Source organism: Eptesicus fuscus, chromosome 14 (assembly GCF_027574615.1).
Source record: "Eptesicus fuscus isolate TK198812 chromosome 14, DD_ASM_mEF_20220401, whole genome shotgun sequence".
In the NCBI taxonomy this organism is placed as follows: domain Eukaryota; kingdom Metazoa; phylum Chordata; class Mammalia; order Chiroptera; family Vespertilionidae; genus Eptesicus; species Eptesicus fuscus.
Window position 1 is genome coordinate 82,526,726 of NC_072486.1, and position 19,521 is coordinate 82,546,246.

Sequence of the window (19,521 nt, forward strand, 5' to 3'; positions counted from 1 at the left end):
GGAGTGGGCACAGATGGGGATGAGCTTTCGTTGTTGTTGTTCATCCTCGCCCAAGGATATTTTTCGCATTGATTTTAGAAAGAGTGGAAGGGAGGGGGAGAGACGGAGAAACATCGATGTGCAAGAGACACATTGTTTGGTTGTCTCTGGCACGAGCCCCAATGGGGCTGGGGATCGAGCTTGCAACAGAGGTATGTTACCCTTGATCAGAATTGAACCCGAGATCCTTCAGTCCCCAGGCAATGCTCTAACCACTGAGCAACCAGCTAGTGCGGAAGATGAGCTTTGTCATGCCTATTCTTGCCTCTCCCTTGCACAGCCCTGCATGCTGGTCCCCAGGCCCTCTGGGCAGAAGTCAGCCAAGGCCCACCAGTCGGCATGAGATGGGAGGTACCAGGGATGCAGGGGCAGGACAGTGCCCCAGGCACCCCCTCCTTCTGCTCCAAACCCCCAGACTGCGGGCTGCGGCTGGGAGTCCCCTCCCCCCTCCCTGGCGCTTCTCTCCAGGAGCTTAGGAGACTGGTCCAGGCAGGTGAGCAGCGACCAGAGCTCTCCACACTGGAGCTCCTCCAGCCTACAGGGCTCCCACCTCAGCCTGTGAAATACTCATTCCCAGAAATCCAGGTGCAGGCAGGATGGGCTCCTTCTGGGGCTGCAAGAGAAAATCAGCCCAGGTCTCTCCCAGCTGCTGGTGGTGGCCAGCTATCCTTGCTTCCTTGGCTTGGAAACTGACACCCTCCACCCCGTCCCCATCGCATGGCCTTCTCCCTGTGAGTGAGTCCATTTTCCCTCTTATAAGAACACCCTACTTGCAGTTAGGGCCCACCTAATCCAAGCCCTCCTCTGAACTTGATTACGTCTGCAAAGGCCCTATTCCCAAATAAGGTCACGGTCATGATTTCCCATAGGCATGGACTTGGGGACGCTGGTTCACAGGGTGCATGTCTATCAACAGAGGAGTAAACGGTGGAGCACCACCCCAGGAGAAGTATCACACAGCACACGGAGACGTTGAGGCCGGGGGTTGAGCGGAAACATGTCTCAGAACAGCCAGCTGAGTATGAAGATCCCCATAAATACACGTAGAAACAACAGGACACAGTTTCCTAAAGCATGTTCTCACCCAGGTAAATGCACCCACGTGTGAAGAGATTCACGCCCTGCGACGCTCCTGTGGCAGGGCGTGCAGAGGCCTCAGTACCACGATCTGCAGGGCTTTCGTGTATGAAGTGAGGACGCCTCTCCGCACCACCACCTCCTCAGTTTACAATCTGTTCTGAGACACTTTGCGGCTGCGCAGTTCCCTGCGCTACCGCCCTCCCGCCGCCAGGGGACGCCGCCCCGCCCCTCCCCGCCTTGCTCGGCGGAGCGCGCCGCTTTCCACCCGGAAGTCCCTTCCCTCCCGGAAGTCAGCATCGGTGCGTCCGGAAGATGGCGGCGTCTACCGGCGCGGGAGCGTCGGGCCGGGGCGGCTGGCGGCGGCGCGTGGGCCGCGGGAAGCGCGGAGAAGGGCGCGGGCCTGGGGGCGGCGGGGCAGGGGCCCTGAAGCGGCTGAAGCTCGCGGTGGAGGAGTTCGTGCAGGCGGCCTCCGAGGGCCAGCCCTCCGGCGGCCGCGAGGGGCCCCGGGCGGAGCGGCGCGCGCGTCCCGGCGGGAGGAAGAGCCGCAGGGAGCTGAGGAAGGAGAAGCGACAGCTGAGGAAGGCGCGCCGGCTCCAGGGGACAGCGGCCCCCGCACGGGGCCCGAGCGGCGGACCCGGGGCGGGGAGCGGGCCCCGGGCGGACGGCGCCGAGGGGCGGGGCGGGCGGGCCCCACGGCCGCCTCCCCGGGCCCCGACCAGGGCCGCCGTCGGCAGCACCCGGCCCTCCGCCGCTGCCAACGCCGCCCGGAGACGGGCGCTTCTGGCGGCCAACGAGGAGGAGGACCGAGAGATCCGCAAGCTGGAGCGCTGCCTGGGCCTGAACAAGCGCAGGAGGAAGGGAGACGCCAGCTCGGTGCCGCTCAGCTTCGCCCGCGACGGACTCGACTACATCCTGGGAGCCCTGGGGTCGGGGGAGGGGAGTGGCCTGTGCGACAGCAGCAGCGAGGAGGAGGACGGACAGACAGCCCGCGAAGGCGACGTGGAGAGCGAGGCCGAGGACGAAGGCGACGTGGAGAGCGACTCGGAGGACGGAAGCGGGGAGCAGGGCGACGAGGGCGAGCAGGAGGAGGATGTGCCGGAGGAAGAGCTGAGGAAAGCAGCGGCAGAGGGGAGAGCGAAGGAGAAAGGCGGGGGAAGGCGAGTCCGGTTTGCAGAAGACGAAGAAAGGACTGACAGCTCCCCGGAGGATGTGGACGCAGCAGATCAGGTATCGTGTGAGCAGTCACTGCTCGAAGTGACGAGGACAGCGTGGAACACGGGGCACAAGGGATGTATTTGACCTGAGAGGGTAAAGCGGTTATTCTACCTGCTTTTATGTTCGTCAGTTCCCATAATGAAGAGTCAGGGAGAAAAGCTCTCTAGAGGCTTTTCATTCCAGGGACTAGATGGCCAGGCCCACCGGCTGCCCTAAGAGGACATCTCCACTCGTGTGTACTGCCTCGGTCTCCAACCCGGCTGTGACCCCTCCCCTGGCTTTGTTCCTGACCCCCTCTTCCCTCACCTAGCCTTTTCCTCTCCGGCTGCTCATGGAGTGAGTCTGAAACTCTAGCACTCACTTCCATAGTCTGACATTGAAGGTCAAGTTCACAAGCCAGGACACAGCAGTCCAGGCCTGCAGCCTTCCCCTGCCCCAGCTTCACCCCGACAGGCACCTTGCAGGCAGCCCGTGGAAGTCTTGCTTGCTTCTCACAGCAAAATTATTGTCACAATTTTGCTTTTTGTGGATTGTCACCTGCTGTGAACCATGCTCCAAAGATAATTAGATGAAAAGTTACACAGAAACACGTCATAAGTGGTTTTTTAAAATATATTTTTATTGATTTCAGAGAGGAAGGGAGAGGGAGAGAGAGGTAGAAGCATCAGTGATGAGAGAGAATCATTGATCGGCTGCCTCCTGCACGCCCCACCGTGGGGATCAAGCCCGCAAACCAGGCATGTGCCTGACCAGGAATTGAACCATGACCTACTGGTTCATAGGTCGACGATCAACCACCACCAGGCAGTTCATACGTTTTAAATGGTGCCATGTTCTGAGAAGGGTGATGAAATCTCATGCTGTGCTCCATCCAGGAATCCACACTATTTGCCACCCGCCTTTGAGTCACTGAGTAGCCATAGCGTCCGAGTTTTCAGATCAGTTGTCATAGCATTGCACCGCTTGTGTTCAAATAGCCCTTACCTCACTTAATAATGGCCCCCAGTATATGCATAGTGCTTCCTTTAAGTGTAAAGGTTAGTACTATCTGCAGTTCAGGCATCGACGGGCTCGGAACGTATCCCCTGCCAATAAAGGGGCCGCTGTGTTTTATCATCTTCCTGTAAATATATTACTTCTGCTTGCATGGCGTTTCCTCAGTTTCTCCCTGGGGAGTTTATCTAAGTGATGTCCACGTCAGCACCTCTGTGACTTTCCATCTTGGGTAAAAGCTGCTTTCCTTCTCTCCCTGGTGCCTTTGACCCTGCCCTTTGGGAGCAGCCCCTGAGTGCTGTAGTCTCTCTCAGAACACTGTTTTTCCTGCCTGGTTATCTTCCCAGGCTGTTGAGGTCGTTGGCATACAGTGTGAACTAAGGGTTTCTCAAGTGTAACCATTTCCATGTACATCAGTGCTTTCGCCAACGAGGTTTAAGTCATTAACACCAAGGGCCGTGATTACTAGGTGTACTGGTTAATAATGCGGATTTTATAATCAAAGAAAACACGATAATTTCAAGAGAAACATCAAAAGTGCTTTCTTCAAAGTAATGCCCATCGCTAGCTACACATTTCCCCCATCTTTCAGGTAATTTGTGGATACCGTCCCAATAGAACTTTTCTTGTTTTGAGGCAGACCATTCAGAGACCCAATTTTCCACTTCTTTGTACATTTTGAAGTGCTGCTCAGAAAGTGCGGGTGCCATCGATCGGAACAAGGGGTCATCTGAAGGACTAAGGTCTGGTGAATACAGCGGGTGGGTTAATACTTCCCAGGCAAGATCTTTTAATGTGTCTTTAACTGGTTTTGAAGTGTGTGATGGTGCATCATCATGAAGCAAAATTACTTTGCCGTGTCTTCTGGAACATTCTGGTCATTTCACGATCAAAGCGTGGTTCAGATTGATTATTTGTTGTCAGTAGTGATCAGTATTAATGGTTTCACCTGGTTTTAGAAGCTCATAATACACCACACCTTCCTGATCCCACCAAACTCAGAGCATTGTCTTCTTTCCGAAGCGATTTGGCCTTGCAGTCGATGTTGATGGTTGACCTGGATCAACCCATGATTCTGTGCATCTAGGATTCTCAAAATAAATCCACTTTTTATCGCCAGTCACAATTCGATGCAAAAAAGACTTTCTTTCGTGCCATTGAAGCAACATTTTACTGATGCCTTTTCAGTTTTCCATTTGTCTTTCATTCAGTTGATGTGGCACCCATTTTCCTTCCTTCAAAATCTTTGCCATTGCTTGTAAAAGATCATAAATTGTTTGCTGAGCAACGTTTAATCTTTCTGCAAGTTGTTTTTGAGTTTGACACGCATCTTCATCCAATAATGCTTGTAACTGTTGGTCTTCAAACTTTTTCAGTTGACCTGGACGTTCTTTGTCTTTCACATCAAAATCATCGCTTTTAAAGCGTTTAAACCAGCGTTCACAGTATCTTGAGATGGAGCATGTTCACCATAAGCTTCCCGAAGTATTCAGCAGCACTTTTCTTCAAAACAAAGTAATGAATTAAAACTTCCTGCAAATGCTCTTTTATTGGCACAAAACTCGACATTTTTAAGCATAAAAATATCTGAAGTTAACACCTTCAGCAAATTTGACATATGAAGTTTTGAAGCTTCTTGTCAATACAACAAAATAGCATACATATCAAATCGCATATATGTCAACATATGTGTAACTCCCATTTTTTATTGAAAAAAATCCGCATTATTATCTGGTACACCTGGTATAGATGTTTCCCAAAGCTTGTCACTCGGGTGCCCAGGGAGTGTTGGCCAGTGATCACAATTTGTCATCCTTACAGTTGATATGCTAGGAGCTAGTGAGCAGTGAATTTATTTTTATTTTAGCATGTAAATTTAGATCCTAGTTTTCAACAAGTTTGAAATTACCATTTTTTACTGATTTTTAGAGAGGGGGAGGGAGAGAGAGAAAGAAACATTAATGTGATAGGGAAACATCGATGCATGCACCCCAGCCAGGGATCAAACCTACAACCTTTTGACATATGGGACAACACTCAACCCAGCAGCCACCTGGCCAGGGCGGTTTGAAATTATTTTAGAGCCCTTTCCCTCCAGAACTGGTGGCACGTTTGGTGTTTGTGTGCTCTAGCCCTGGAAATTAAACCTGGGTCAAGTGGAGAATATAGGGCTCTGTCCGCAGATCCCAGAGGGCCACAGCCAGGTCGAACCACAGAGGGAAAACCCGAATGAATGGGGAAATGTATTGACATCAGCGCAAACGGGGACCCCACAGATGCTGAGGGCCGCTCCGCTGATGCTGGTGTTTAGTAAGCAGCTGTAGTCGGTGGTTACAGCTCTGCCAGTTCTGGGGGTTTAACATCTAACTGAGTATAGCAGCGTCAGTGTACATTTTTATATATATCCATCCATATAACTGTGAGTATAGCAGAGTCAGTGTACATTTTTGTAACTTCTGTCCTTTCTAGCAGAGTCTTGGTGAAAATGCGGGAAAGTATATCCCCCCTCATGTGCTGCGAGCTGAGGAGACAGTGGATGCCCGCAAAAAGGAAGAGAGAGAACGGCTAAAGAAGCATGTCCAAGGCCTAATTAACAGGTAACCTCGAAACACTGTTACATTGTCACTTAAAGAGATTGTCTGTTTTCTAAAAATACACTAGCCCCACCAGGATGGCTCAGTGGTTGAGCGACAACCTATGAACCAGGAGGTCACAATTCGATTCCCAGCCAGGGCACATGCCTGGGTTGCAGGCTCGATCCCTGTGTGGGGTGTGCAGGAGGCAGCTATCAGTGATTCTCTCTTATCATTGATATTTCTACCTGTCTCTCCCTCTCCCTTCCTCTCTGAAATCAGCAAAAAATGTATTTTAAAAATAAATAAATAAACAGAAACTATCCCAGGAATTAAAACACAGTGAGTGGGCAGGACTGTGGCCACTGATTGGCTTATTTCTTTTTCTTTTTTTTCCTCCTCACCTTTTCTCTTTGGTACATTGAACCTGTCAGAGTCTGAAAGCAATGCAGGTGCCCACTTGGTTATTCTGACAAGTCCTGGAGCAGGGGCAGCAGGATTGACCTCTTCCCTGCAGAGCGAGTTCATGATCCAAGGTGGCCCTCCAGTCAGGAGCGTGGTCCTCCATCCCAAGCTCATTCCGTGTGTGTGTGTGTGTGTGTGTGTACACGTGTGTACGTGTGTACATACAGCTCTGCAGAGCCAGCGCCCATGGCTCTCCTGCTACCCCTGTCATCACCCCCCAGCCCCCCATTGCTTTTTAAAATTTTTCTTTCTGATGAAAACCACTGTTTGCATGGTGTATCCTGAAATTCTGCTTTTTGTTGTTAATCCTCACCCAAGGATATTTTTTCCATTGATTTTTAGAGAGAGTGAAAGGGAGAGCGGAGGGAGGGAGGGACGAAGGGAGGGAGGGAGATAGAGACAGAGAGAGACAGAGACAGACAGACAGACAGACAGACATCAATGTGAGAGAGACACATTGATTGGTTGCTTCCTGTATGTGCCCCAACCAGGGCTGGGGATTGAACCTGCAACTCAGTTACGTGCCCTTGATGGGAATCGAACTCACAACTCCTCTGTGCTGGTACTTAGACTTACCAGCCAGGACTAAACAAGCTGTTTTAAAGTTCGTTGTGAGCACAGGTGCAGTGCGCAGCTTCCGTGTGCACTTGGTTCCTTCCTCCTCCACCCAGGAAACAGGGCGACCTTTCCTCATGTTGAGGAGCCCAAGATGTTCCTGTCGGCAGAAGAATGGGAGGTTGGAATTTTTCCCAACGGCACATACTGACGTGCAAGGGTGGTCCCCGGGGGCACTGGGGCAGCGTTCCCGTGCAGCATCCTCAGCACCGTCTCTGGTCTTAAGGGGGCCCAGTGTGTCCTCCACTGGGCATGTCGGGTTAGCGTACAAGTGGAGCATCGATCTTAAGGGGGAGTCCTGTGTGTCCTTCACTGTGGCTGCATTTCAGCCGGAAAGGAAAAACCGCAGTCACGGAATTGCAGGTTCCAGAGGATTGTGTGCTCCTCGTATAGGCTGGGCTGTTGCGGCAAGGTAAGCATGTTCATGAGGCAGTGTGTCCATGAAATAGGACGTGGGCACTGGTGGTATTGATGGCTTTTTCTGTTAGTTTTTTTCAATTGACCTAAAAAGTAATTCCTAATTTGAAATGTCACTGCAGCTCTGTCTTTACAACTGTCTGCAGGTTGAGTGAGCCAAACATGGCCTCCATCAGTGGGCAGCTGGAGGAGCTGTACATGGCCCACAGCAGGAAGGACATGAGCGACACCCTGACGGGCATCCTCATGAGCGCCTGCGCTCCGGGCACGGCCATGCCGGGCAGGCTGGTGATGGAGCACGTCCTCCTGGTCAGCATTCTGCACCGCACAGTGGGCGTCGAGGTAGGCTGCCGTGGCTCTGAGCGGTGCTTGCTGTGGCGACCAGCCGCAGACGGCTCACACAGCCTGGTCTGGGTCATATTCTAAACCACATCCAGTACCTACTTGATTTTGGCCAACTGTTGCCTTTGTGTGGGGTTCATTCTCACATGTCTTCGTTATTTATTAGTTTGTCTTCCTCTGGGCTTATGTCTCAGACTTGCCTTCATTTTCTTCATGTTTCCTCTTGAACACTGACTTATTTCAGGAGTTCAGAAGGCAGTGGAGGTGTGATCTGACCTCCGAGGTGTTTGTACTGATCGGAAGATCTTTTTCTTTTTTCTTTTTTTCTTTCATAACTAAGAAGGCCACCAGAATGTCAGGTAAAGCTGGACGCCGTGAGGAGACAGTGACAGGCCTAGGCTTGGAGCCAGCAGGCAGGCCCAGACCTCGGTGCTGTGTCCTCATCTGGGGTCGGGCTGCGGCAGCTTTTTCTTGTGGGGTCTCTGTCAGATGACATGTGGGGTCCTGCACAACTCTGGTGCCTAATCTGGTCCCCACCCCTTCATCACCCTCCAAGTCAGTACCCCATTCCCTCCATGTGGCCGCTCCCAGGGTTGTTGAAGGAAGGGGTCTACTTCCAGAGTGCAGACAAGGGGAGGCAAATGGGCGGCAAGTCGGCCATGATGCTTACTTAGCGGGTGGAGTTTCTTTTCAAGGAAGAACTTGGGTCTTTGTGTGGGACAGAGTCTTAATGGCGGGTTTTGTTTCTTTACCTCTGATAGCCCTCTCCCAAGAACAGGCCTGGCCTCAAAGCACCGCTGCGGGAGGCCCAGTGTGATCCAGGCTCCGTGTCCTCGCTACGGGGTCCTTGCGGTCTCCCAGCGAGATACTTAGAGCAGATGTTGATTGGACCCCACTTTGCAAGTTCAGCAAAGCCAGAGGAGCTGTGTGATGTCCCAGCCCATGAGCTGGGTCAGGGGAGGGACCTGCTTTGGCTCCGGGGCCAGCTGTTGCTCATGGCCCTGGTCTTCCAGCCATTTCATGTGCTGAACTTGGCTCTCTCAGTCCGTCTGGAGAATCACTGGGGTTTACAGAGGGGGCTCTGACTATACTGCACACAGACTCTCCACAGTGAGTCTCCTTTGTGGTGTTAGGGTCCCACAGTGACAGCAGTGTGGGGCAGACGCTACCCGAGGCCAGAGCTCAGCTCCTGCCTCTGTTTCTGCCTCTGCAGTTGGTCTAGCATAGTGGTCGGCAAACCGCGGCTCACGAGCCACATGCGGCTCTTTGGCATATTGAGTGTGGCTCGGCGTTAGAACCACTTCTTCAAAATAGACTCGCCCAGGCCAAAAACTGACTTCTGCGCATGGGCCACGAAGTTTCGATCGCACTGTACGTGCACGCCCGCACGTGGTATTTTGTGGAAGAGCCACACTCAAGGGGCCAAAGAGCCGCATGTGGTTCGCGAGCCGTGGTTTGCCGACCACTGGTCTAGCGAGTTTTACAAGTAGCGAGCGTCCTCGGGAGCCCGGGTGCGTGCTCATTACAGGTAGCTAACCTCTGCCGGCGAGGTGGCACGTGCAGGACGGTGGGCGCCAGGGATGCGGACAGAGGGCAGGCTCAGGCTCACGTGCAGGGAGTCGGCCTTCTGAAGTCAGGGTTTCATTTCTGAGAGCACCTCGCCCTCACCACGGCGAGTCCCGCTCCTCCCTGCAGAGTGTGACGGAGCCCGGGCGCCTGCCTTCTGTCCTGTGTTGCCATGACTCCGCGCTGTTCCAGGACTTTCCTCGACCCCCCACCCTCCTGTGTCTGACCGGGATCCCCACAAACCAAATGGTTTTGGCCGAGACAGAATTTCACCGAGTCATAAAAGCCGTAGACCCTGACCACTGGGTGTGAAAACATGAGGTCATTGGTCCACTTCTCAGCCTTCACCATGGCGGGGAGGACACCAGACGTGACTCTTTCCGGGGCAGCCGTTATGGTGCTTCAGCTAATGGCATCCCCTGAAGCCGGTGCCCCGGCGATGAGCTCTCCGATGCTACGCCCATTAAACGCCAGTTCTGTGGGGCCAGGAAGGTCTTCGCGGAGTCCAGAGTGAGTCACGAAGCCCATGGCGTGAGTCACTGAATTGCTCTTGAGGCACTTAAAAATAAAACATCAGGTCTCTGCAGATTTGTGTTAAAATCCCATTGGAATTCATGAATGTGCTTAAATAACTTCAGCAACATGAACAGTGTTGCTATTTTTAAATGCTACACTAAGTTATATTTTATTTTGAAGACATGAAATAAGCTTAAAATTTGATATAATTAAATAATCCCATTCCTGGGTTGAAAACATTCAACTTGAGTGTATTTAATACATAACATAAATTAGACCCAGCACCCAGTGGAGGTTGCTGCCAGGTCTAATTTATGTAAAATACTGCAGAGGCTGCAGTAGAGATGGTCTGCCTGAGACCATTTCCAGCGATGGCCACATGAAAAGTTGTTTTTTTCTTGATGTCTTCAGAATTCTAATTTCTCGTTTTTAAGTTATATTTGGACATAATGTAGTAGTCATAGTATGCTCCTCAAGTTGATCTTTAGTGACGGAGCTCAAGTGAGGAATTGACAGGTTAAAGTTATTTATTAAAAATATTTTCATTGATGTCAGAGAGGAAGGGAGAGGAAGAGAGAGATGGAAACATCAGTGATGAGAGAGAATCATTGATGGGCTGCCTCCTGCACACCCCCCCACTGGGGATCAAGCCCGTAACCCGGGCATATGCCCTTGACTGGAATTAAACCTGGGACCCTTCAGTCCGCAGGCCACCGCTCTATCCACTAAGCCACACCGTGTAGGGCTTAAGTTATTTATTAACTAAAGAACATCCCCAGTCTATCGGCGCTCGCCTCTGTGGAGTCATCGTTCCCTCCTGCCCATCAGTGCTTTTCTCTGGAGTCTTCTAGCGTTTAGTTTTTGCACTTTGGCAATGACATGAGTGTATTGACTCTAACCTGTCTAGTTGAGTTCACCTGCACCCACAATTTAACCAGCCCCACTAACCTGCACACACACACACACCGCCCCCCCCCCCGGGTTTCCTGCTTCCACCTCCTCCTCCAGGCTCAGCCTGCGCTTCACAGTGAGTGCTGTTATCTGTGCAGCGTTGCAGACAGAGATGTCGTGCCACTTTTCCCAGGAACCAGATGGCTGCTGGCCGAGGCGGTCCACCTCGGTTTAGAAGCAAGAGAGTACTTCAGGGGAGGTTTGGGTGCTGTGACAGATCGTGCTTCGTTCACCTGCCCATGTTGTGTGTCAGTGCTGCACACTCAGGCTGGGTTTAAAGCACATGCCCTGTGGAGTGTGTACCCTACCATGTGTATACTTACGCATTAAGTTTAAAAGTACTGGCTCAGCATAAACATTTCAGCTTGTTGAAAAGAAGGATCCCTGAGAGTAACTTGCTGCCACGATTGTCAGGTGTTGGCGATGACATCTGGTCTGTTTTCTTTGTGCAGGTTGGAGCTCACTTTCTGGAGGCTGTGGTGAGGAAGTTTGATGACGTCTATAAAAAGGGAAGCGAGGGCAAAGAGTGTGACAACCTGTTCACCATCATTGCCCATTTGTATAACTTCCACGTGGTACAGTCTCTCCTCATCTTCGACATTTTGAAAAAACTTATTGGAACTTTCACAGAGAAAGATATCGAACTGATCCTGTTAATGCTGAGAAATGTGGGCTTTTCCTTGAGAAAAGATGATGCTTTGTCACTTAAGGAACTAATCACAGAGACCCAGGCCAAAGCCAGCAAGGCAGGCAGCAAATTCCAGGACCAGACCAGGGTACGAGGGGTCACTCGACCTGCTTCCTAAGTGCCTAATGCTCAGAAACTGACCAGCACTTAAAAAATAAGTGTTTGGGGTAAATATTATGTTTCATGTCCTAGCAATCTGTTACCTTCTGCTCCTGTGATTTGATGGTTTTATCTTTAATATGTGAACGTACCTTGTTTCTTTACTAAGAACTTAGGTATTTTGTGAGTTTAAGAATCAATTTATTTAACACTCATCCATTCAAAGAATGCTTACTGAGAAAGGCCTCTGGGCTCAGGTGTTAGCTTACCTGGAGTTCAGGCTCAGCCACTGACCAGCAATGTGACCTGAATCTTACAAGCCTCATTTTCCCCTTCTAGAAAAAGTGGCTGAGCATGGTTCCTACCTCATTTTCTGTTCTGCAGATTCAAAGATAGAGGAGAAGCCTCGGTTCGTGTGGGGCCCACAGGGGAGCAGGGCAGAGGCCGTTGCAAGGACTTTGCCTTTTATCCTGGAGGCACCTGAAGGGTTCTGAGTGGGAAAAGAACATGGGAAGTGTTCGCACTAATGTCGCTTTGGCTACAACTTACAAGAGGGAGGTGATCAGGCAGGGAGATGCCCCTGCTGGGGTCGGGACAGCAGTGGCAAGGATTAGCTCAGCTGCACGGACGTGGGTGTGGGAGTCAAGCTTGACCAGGCTGGTGTGGGTGGGAGGGAAGCGAGGAGTGGAGGGGTCCGTCAGCCCAGGTTCTCAGTGTGGCCTTCAGTGGACAGCCGCACACACAGGAGGGGCACAGGCTCACAAGGGAAGACTGGCTAGTTTCTGAAATCCTGCAGACAGTCCCTGGATTCGCGGGGAGGAGGAGCGGTCTGAGCCCTCGGAGGAGGTCCTGAGGCCGTGGTTGCAAAGCTGACAGTCAGGCATTGGGACTGCACGGTTGAGGGGAGGAAGAGCAGGAGGAAGGTCACAGGAGCCAGGCAGGAGTGTTCCGAAAAAGAAGTTGCCCCCACGTTGCATGCCCAGAGGTCAAACGTAAAGCACTGAAGTCAGCGAGATAGGAAGTACACTCGTGGTTGCCCAGGGCTGGGGGTTGGGGGAATTGGGGCGTGCCTGTTAATGTGTTTTGAGATTCTTTTTGAGGGGGAGGAGTGATGAAAATTCTAAAATTGTGGAGATAGTTGCACAATCCTGAATATATACTAAGCATACACTCTCAATAAGTGAATTTGTGGTATGTGGATTATATCAATAAAAAGCCAACATTTGCCCAACCGGCGTGGCTCAGTGGTTGAGCGGCAACCTATGAACCTGGAGGTCACGGTTTGATTCCTGGTCAGGGCACATGCCCAGGTTGCAGGCTCCATCCCCAGTAGGGGGTGTGCAGGAGGCAGCATATCAATGATTTTCTCTCATCATTGATGTTTCTATCTCTCCCTCTTTCTTCTTTGAAATCGATAGAAATGTTATTTTTTTAAAAGTCAACATTGGAGAAATCTCAGAAAAGGATATCTGGAAAGTGTCTGTAGTATTCTAGCAACTTTTCTCTAAGTATAACATTTCAATTTAAAAGTTGAAAAAAATAAAAAGGAATGGTAACAGAAGGAGTGACTCAGAGCACAGGGCCAGGAGGGAGGAGCAGAGGAGGGGGCATCGGTGGGAGGAGTTTGGGGCAGCGGAGCAGGAGAGGGAGCGAGATCTGTGGGTAGTGGTCAGAGCCCAGTGGAGGTCCGTGCTGGATCTAATTTCTGTTAAAATACTGCAGAGGCTGCAGTAGAGATAGGCTGCCTGAGACCATCTCCAGTGATGGTCACTTGCGGAGTTGGTTTATTTATTCCCAAGTTGAAAGGTCAGTTGTTGGAGAAATAGGATCCCTTGTGCACAGCTGGTGGGAATGCAGACTGGTGCAGCCACTGTGGAGAGCAGTATGGAGTTTCCTCAAAAAACTAAAGATGGAACTCCCATTTGACCCAGTAATCCCACTCCTAAGAATATATCCTAAGAAACTAGAAACACCAATCAGAAAGGATATATGCACCCCTATGTTCATAGCAGCACAATTTACAATAGCTAAGATTTGGAAACAGCCTAGGTGCCCATCAGCAGATGACTGAATCAGAAAACTGTGGTACATCTACACAATAGAATACTATGCTGCCATAAAAAAGAAGGAACTCTTACCATTTGCAGCAACCTTGATGGAACTGGAGAACATTATGCTGAGTGAAATAAGCCAGTCAATGAAAGAAAAATACCACATGATCTCACTCATTTATGGATAATAAAGAACATTATAAACTGATGAACAAAAAGATAGATACAGAGGCAGTAAAGCATCAAACAGACTGTCAAATTACAGCGGGAAGGTTAGGGAGAGGTGGGGGAGATAAGAGATCAACTGAAGGACTTGTATGCATGCATATAAGCATAACCAATGGACGCAAAACGGGGGGGTGACGGCACGTATGGAAGTGGGGAGGGGGCAATGGTAAGATATGTACACATATAATACCTCAATTAAAAAATGGAGAAAAGAAAAGAAAGGTCAGTTGTTTAGACCATTTGAAATGATGTTTTCTCTTTTTTTAAAGATTCGGTTTATGCTGGAGACGATGTTGGCACTGAAGAACAATGACATGCGGAAGATTCCGGGTTATGACCCTGAGCCTGTAGAGAAACTGAGGAAATTGCAAAGAGCTTTGGTAAGTCACCTTGATTGTGACTGGTTTGGGCCTCCATGTGGACGTGAGCCCACCATGGAAGGCTGGGAGCTGGGAGTCAGGTGCCTGGCCTGGTCAGCAGGCGTTTGTGAGGTGAGAGCCTGTGAGTGGCCGTGTGCAGGGAGTCCCTGGGTGTTAAGCATCCCCGAGACTGAGCCTGTGGTGCTGGACTCGCCTGCACATCAGAATCACAATAGAACCTAATAGAACCTTCTGATAACTTTGGAAGAGGGCCCCATCAGGACCAGGGCCCCATCAGCACGGAGGAGGGGGGCTTGTCTGTTTAGTAATTTACGCTCCCTGGGTATTTTTTACCTGAGACCCAGTCAGGGCGCGTCTCTGCCCTTTCTTTAGTCAGATCCAGAACCACTGAGTCAGCCGACTCCAGGCCCCTCTAGGCTGCGTTCCCACCACCAGTCAGACGGAGCCTCCTGCTCTGCTGTGACAACGTTCCAGAGACAGCGGGCTCGGGATGGGCCCGCAGACCTCAGACACAGATCCTGGGAGAGTGCCTCTCTCTTGGCCTTATTCCACATGGTGACGTCCCAGTTGTCAGTGACTCATCACAGTGTGCACGCAGCAGAAATGCCATTGTCAGAAAAGGAGGGGGGTGGGGGGAGGGGGGAGGTAGACAGACTGGTCCATCTGAAGCGTTTGACCAGCTCCTTTTCCTTCCGTTAGGTGCGTGGCGCCGGCTCGGGTACAGAATCTCAGCTGCGCGTGTCCTGGGACAGCGTCCTGAATGCCGAGCAGACTGGGCGCTGGTGGATCGTGGGGTCGGCCTGGAGCGGGGCCCCGATGATCGACAGCCGTCAGCAGAAGGCCCTGCAGAAGCCACTTGCGGGCACGGTACGCACCCGTGCTCACCGCTACCAGGCGTGTTGCTGTGTCCCCACGGCGCCTCCCTGGCTCCCCTGGAGTGGCCGCCTTCCTCTTTGTTGGATTATTGAGATGGGCAGCCATGGCTTATTTGCAGACCTTGTAGAATTGTTGCTGTTTTATGATACAATTTAATTCAGTTTCTGTTGTTACTTTTTAAGGGATTTGTTTCAAGTCCCAAAACATGTTACATGAAAGAGTTACAAGCGGACTGGATGAGGGCACAGAACATTAGAACACTTTTGCAGACAGACACATTGCTTCCCAGGAAATGTGGCCGCTGGGCACAAACCCGGAACTCGGATGAGCAACATTCTGTGCGCTTCTTTGTGCTTCATACTAACCGAAGGCCACATGTTCTTCAGTTTCTTTTTCCCCCTGAGGCCCTTCTTCTGTCTCAGGATCCCACGTCACGCGGCTCTTCTGCGCTGACCACCCACCTCTGTCTTGTCTCCTTGTTGCTCAGGCTGACCGGCCTGCCCCGTGGGAGTCTCCCACGTCCGGTGTGTTCTCGCCTGGCCTCACCTGGGCCTTCCTGGTGTGTTCTCTTCCAGGGAGTTGCCCAAGAATAAAGATGTTGCATTTACATACACGCGCCTACAGTTTACAGTTATGCTTAGGGCAACCACAGGATGATACGTGTTATTGTTTAGAAACCTAACTCTAGCGACTGCAGCTAAACCACAGTCACAGATCTCATTAAAACTTGTGTGACCCACATCTCAATCGTCCCCCCTTTCAGGTTAGCGCCAAGATGCTGGAACTCGCCCGAAAGCAGAGAATGAACACCGACGTCAGGAGAAACATATTTTGTACGATTATGACTAGTGAAGATTTCTTGGACGCGTTTGAGAAGCTTCTAAAGTAAGCACTTGTGTGAACGCTTGGCCCACCTCAACAGATGTTGAGGGAGTAAGAGGAGCTGAGGTTGCAACTGGGATCAGGCTGCTGGGCTGGCCTGCTCCTCCCCTGGACCCAGCGTCTGGGCTCAGCAACCTTGCTCTTCCCCACTGGCCGCTAGTACTTCCAGGTTATAATACATTTTATTAAAACTTAGGTGAGCCCTGGCAGGTGTTGCTAAGTGGTTAGAGCATCAGCCTGAGCACCAAAGGTCTAGGGTTTGATTCCCTGTCAAGGGCACGTACCTGGTTGGGGTGCGTGTGGGAGGCAACCAATCGATGTGTTTCTCTATCCCTCCCTCCCTCCCTCCTTTTCACTCTCTCTAAAAATAAATGAAAAAATGTATCCTCAGGTGAGGATTAATTAAAATTTTTTTTAGGTGACCAGCTGGCAGTTCTCCGTGGCTGCTGGTTGTCATGAATTAAAGGTCTTTCTGATTCTAATTTAAAATGGTCTGGTATCATTTCTGTAATTAGTTGCAATAAGATTTAAAAAGTGCCTGTACAAGGTACTCCTAAAGAGAGTGATAGTAATTTTCCTTATTTGCTTCAAATTCAGAAGGAAATAGAGGGAAATAGTACAGGACTAGACACTTGTCTGAACTCAGCCCTGCACTGGAAGGAAGCGTGTTTCTGAGGGAAGTCCGGACGGTGGCAGGAACCTGACGCGGAGGCTACGGTCCCGTGCTCGGCTGTTTCTTACCCCTCAGGAAGCAGTGACAGGCCCTTGTAGCTGGCACAAGACTCACCAATCGGTGTCGACTCCATGGTCACCAAGACCAGGGAGGGTGGGGACAGGACCCGGCCTGTCGCTCCTGCCTTTTACCCCACCTCTGCTCCGCTCCCTTTTAACCAAACTGCCAGAGAGGTGTGGCCCTGGAAAGGTCTCTGCCTGAAACCTGTTCAGATTTGGAATTGAAATGTCCCCGTTGCTGTTTGTGTTTTGTAGGCTTGGGCTTAAGGATCAGCAGGAAAGGGAAATAGTTCACGTTCTCATGGATTGCTGCCTGCAGGAGAAAACGTACAACCCTTTCTACGCCTTCCTGGCCGGCAAGTTCTGCGACTATGAGAGGAGGTTCCAGGTAACTTGTTAGAAGGACGACAGGTCCCCGCGCTCCGCTGTCCTCTAAGCATTCTGTCAGGCTCGGCCCACCCCAGGTGGGGTCTGAGTCAGGTCACGGGGAGAGTAGCTGACCACAACTGAAGCCGTGTCCGCCATGTCACCTTTCTGGTCACAGGCGAGGGGCTGTCACAGCCCAGTAACCGCAGAGTGCCTCTGGTGCCGCCCCAACGTTCCTGCTGCCGTGAGGGGCACTGTGTGGCTGTCTGCTGTCACCTACTGTGCATCAGAAAGGACAGTGGAGTTGTACTCGGGGTCTTGATTTTTAAGATACTACAAATGAGTAGATAAGCAGAGTATCTTTAGATTGTGTTTTGTTGGGGTTTTTTTTTAATATACTTTTATTGATTTCAGAGAGGAGGGGAGAGGGAGAGAGAAATAGAAACATCAATGATGAGAGAGAGTCATTGATCGGCTGCCTCCTGCGCGCCCCCCACTAGGAATTGAACTCACAACCTGGGCATGTGCCCAGACCAGAATTGAACCCAGGACCCTTCAGTCCACAGGCCTGCGCTCTATCCACTGAGCCAAACCAGCAAGGGCTAGGTCGTATTCTTAGTCATTTGTTATAATAACTTGTTGCGTTTAAACTTTTCTTCTTTTCCGTTCTTACATTAGATGACATTCCAATTCAGCATATGGGACAAATTTCGAGACTTAGAGAACTTACCAGCCACCAACTTCTCCAATTTGGTTTATCTGGTGGCTCACTTGTTGAAGACAAAATCACTCCCACTTTCCATTTTAAAGGTTTGTGTAATGGATGAAACTACGGAAAGCAGTGAGAATGGTGACCGTTGTTGGTGTTTGTGCTTTAAGATTATGCTTGTGCTTCGGCTCACTCAAGTCTAGAAGTGAAGTGCCTGCTGCCCCACCAGCACGCGTAGGCTCTCCGCCACGTTATAAAGCTAGACACATCCTAAGGGGGGGTTGTTTGTTACTCTACTTAGAATTATTGGAAAGGTTGACTGTATCAGTGTAACTTTATTTTTCTTTCTATCCTGACCGTTAGGTGATTGAATTCAGTGAATTGGATAAGCCCAGAATTCACTTTTTACGAGAAGTGTTACATGTGCTGTTGATGGGAACAGAAGCTGAAGACCTCTGTTTCATTTTCGCCAGGTATGGTCCCAGCCGTGCTGGCACATCATGGGAAAGAGGGGGGCTGTTCCCACTCACACGTCACTCGTAAAAGCAAGGGGTTGTACGGGCGTCTGCTTATGTCCATTCCCATTTTAGTTTAAGCTAGTACAGTATGTTATACATTCGATTTCGGGAACAGGAAACCTGCCTAATAGCAAACCAATAATGATTTCTTATAAATAGGATATGTTAAATTCTTCATTGCAAATTATTTTTATTTTATTTTTTAGAGAGGAAAGGAGGCAGGGAGGGAGAGAAACATCGATTAGTTGCCTCCAACATGTGCCCCAACTGGGGATTGAACCCACAACCTAGGTATGTGCTCTGACCAGGAATCAAACCTGCCACCTTTTGGTGTACGGGACCGACGCTCCGACCAACTGAGTCACACAGGCCTGGGCAAGAGTTCTCTTTGTAAAAGAAATCGTTTCTTCTCTCCATCCAAGACTTCTAGAATGGAGAGCTAGGTGGACGACTCGTGCCTGACAGTTCGTACAATTTCTTTCCAGGGTGTCCGACAACCCAAAGCTGGGTGTGCTGCGTGAAGGTTTGAAGCTCTTCATCAGCCACTTCTTGCTGAAGAGCGTGCAGGCGCACCGCAGTGCCGAGGAGGCTGGTGCGCTGCGGGAGAGAGCCGAGCTCGCCACCACGGCCTTGCAAGGAAGGCCTTCGCTGAGAATGTAGGGGCCTGTCTGCCAGGCGCCCTTTTTAACCCAAAGGCCTGTCACTCTGCTGACTGTAAAGACTGGGGAGAGCCATATCATGGTCTGTTGTATGTACAGTAATATATTTTGAGATAATTTTTTATCCAAGGTTATATTGAGTGTGTTGTAAACCAGTTTTGTCAGGGCTTGCGCACGCGCGCGCGTGTGTGTGCGTGTGTGTGTGTGTAGGAGGCATGGGCAAATACACTGGACAGTGTTCTCTGAGTAACAAGACGGGTGAGTGTGCAGGTGGGCACTGGTGTGGTTCTTGTTTTTTCATAGGTAAGATGGGCCACTAGAGGGTGCAGTCATAAAGAAATTGACATGTTTTTATCTTTCTAAACACATCAGTTAAAAGTTCAGAAGCTATCAGTTAAATATGGTGCCTGATACGTAATTGATTACTCTAAGTATCTGGAATGCAGGTGTTCCAGAACAGGAGCCGAGGAAATGGTGCCGTGGAGTGTGCGTGGGTTGTTCGTGTGATGCCTCGGAAGCTGTGACTCAGTGCGGCACGTGCTCCCTGTCCGTGTTGACCAC

General features: G+C 50.6%; 1 protein-coding gene across 5 annotated transcripts; it reads left to right on the forward strand.

Moving 5' to 3' along the window:
- Positions 1-1,416: 1,416 nt before the first annotated feature.
- Positions 1,417-19,094, forward strand: NOM1 (nucleolar protein with MIF4G domain 1). 5 transcript variants are annotated; one of them, XM_028132576.2, is made up of 11 exons: positions 1,417-2,346; positions 5,797-5,924; positions 7,544-7,739; positions 11,225-11,548; positions 14,108-14,218; positions 14,918-15,085; positions 15,858-15,979; positions 16,964-17,096; positions 17,753-17,884; positions 18,147-18,256; positions 18,787-19,094. In XM_028132576.2, exons 1-11 carry the CDS (start codon positions 1,432-1,434, stop codon positions 18,959-18,961), a joined length of 2,514 nt encoding a protein of 837 aa, XP_027988377.2. In that variant the 5' UTR covers positions 1,417-1,431; the 3' UTR covers positions 18,962-19,094. The 5 variants fall into 5 exon arrangements, with proteins under 5 accessions (XP_027988377.2, XP_054582269.1, XP_054582270.1 ...); XM_054726294.1 differs by having other exon boundaries at positions 11,225-11,347; XM_054726295.1 differs by having other exon boundaries at positions 11,225-11,251.
- Positions 19,095-19,521: the final 427 nt, after the last annotated feature.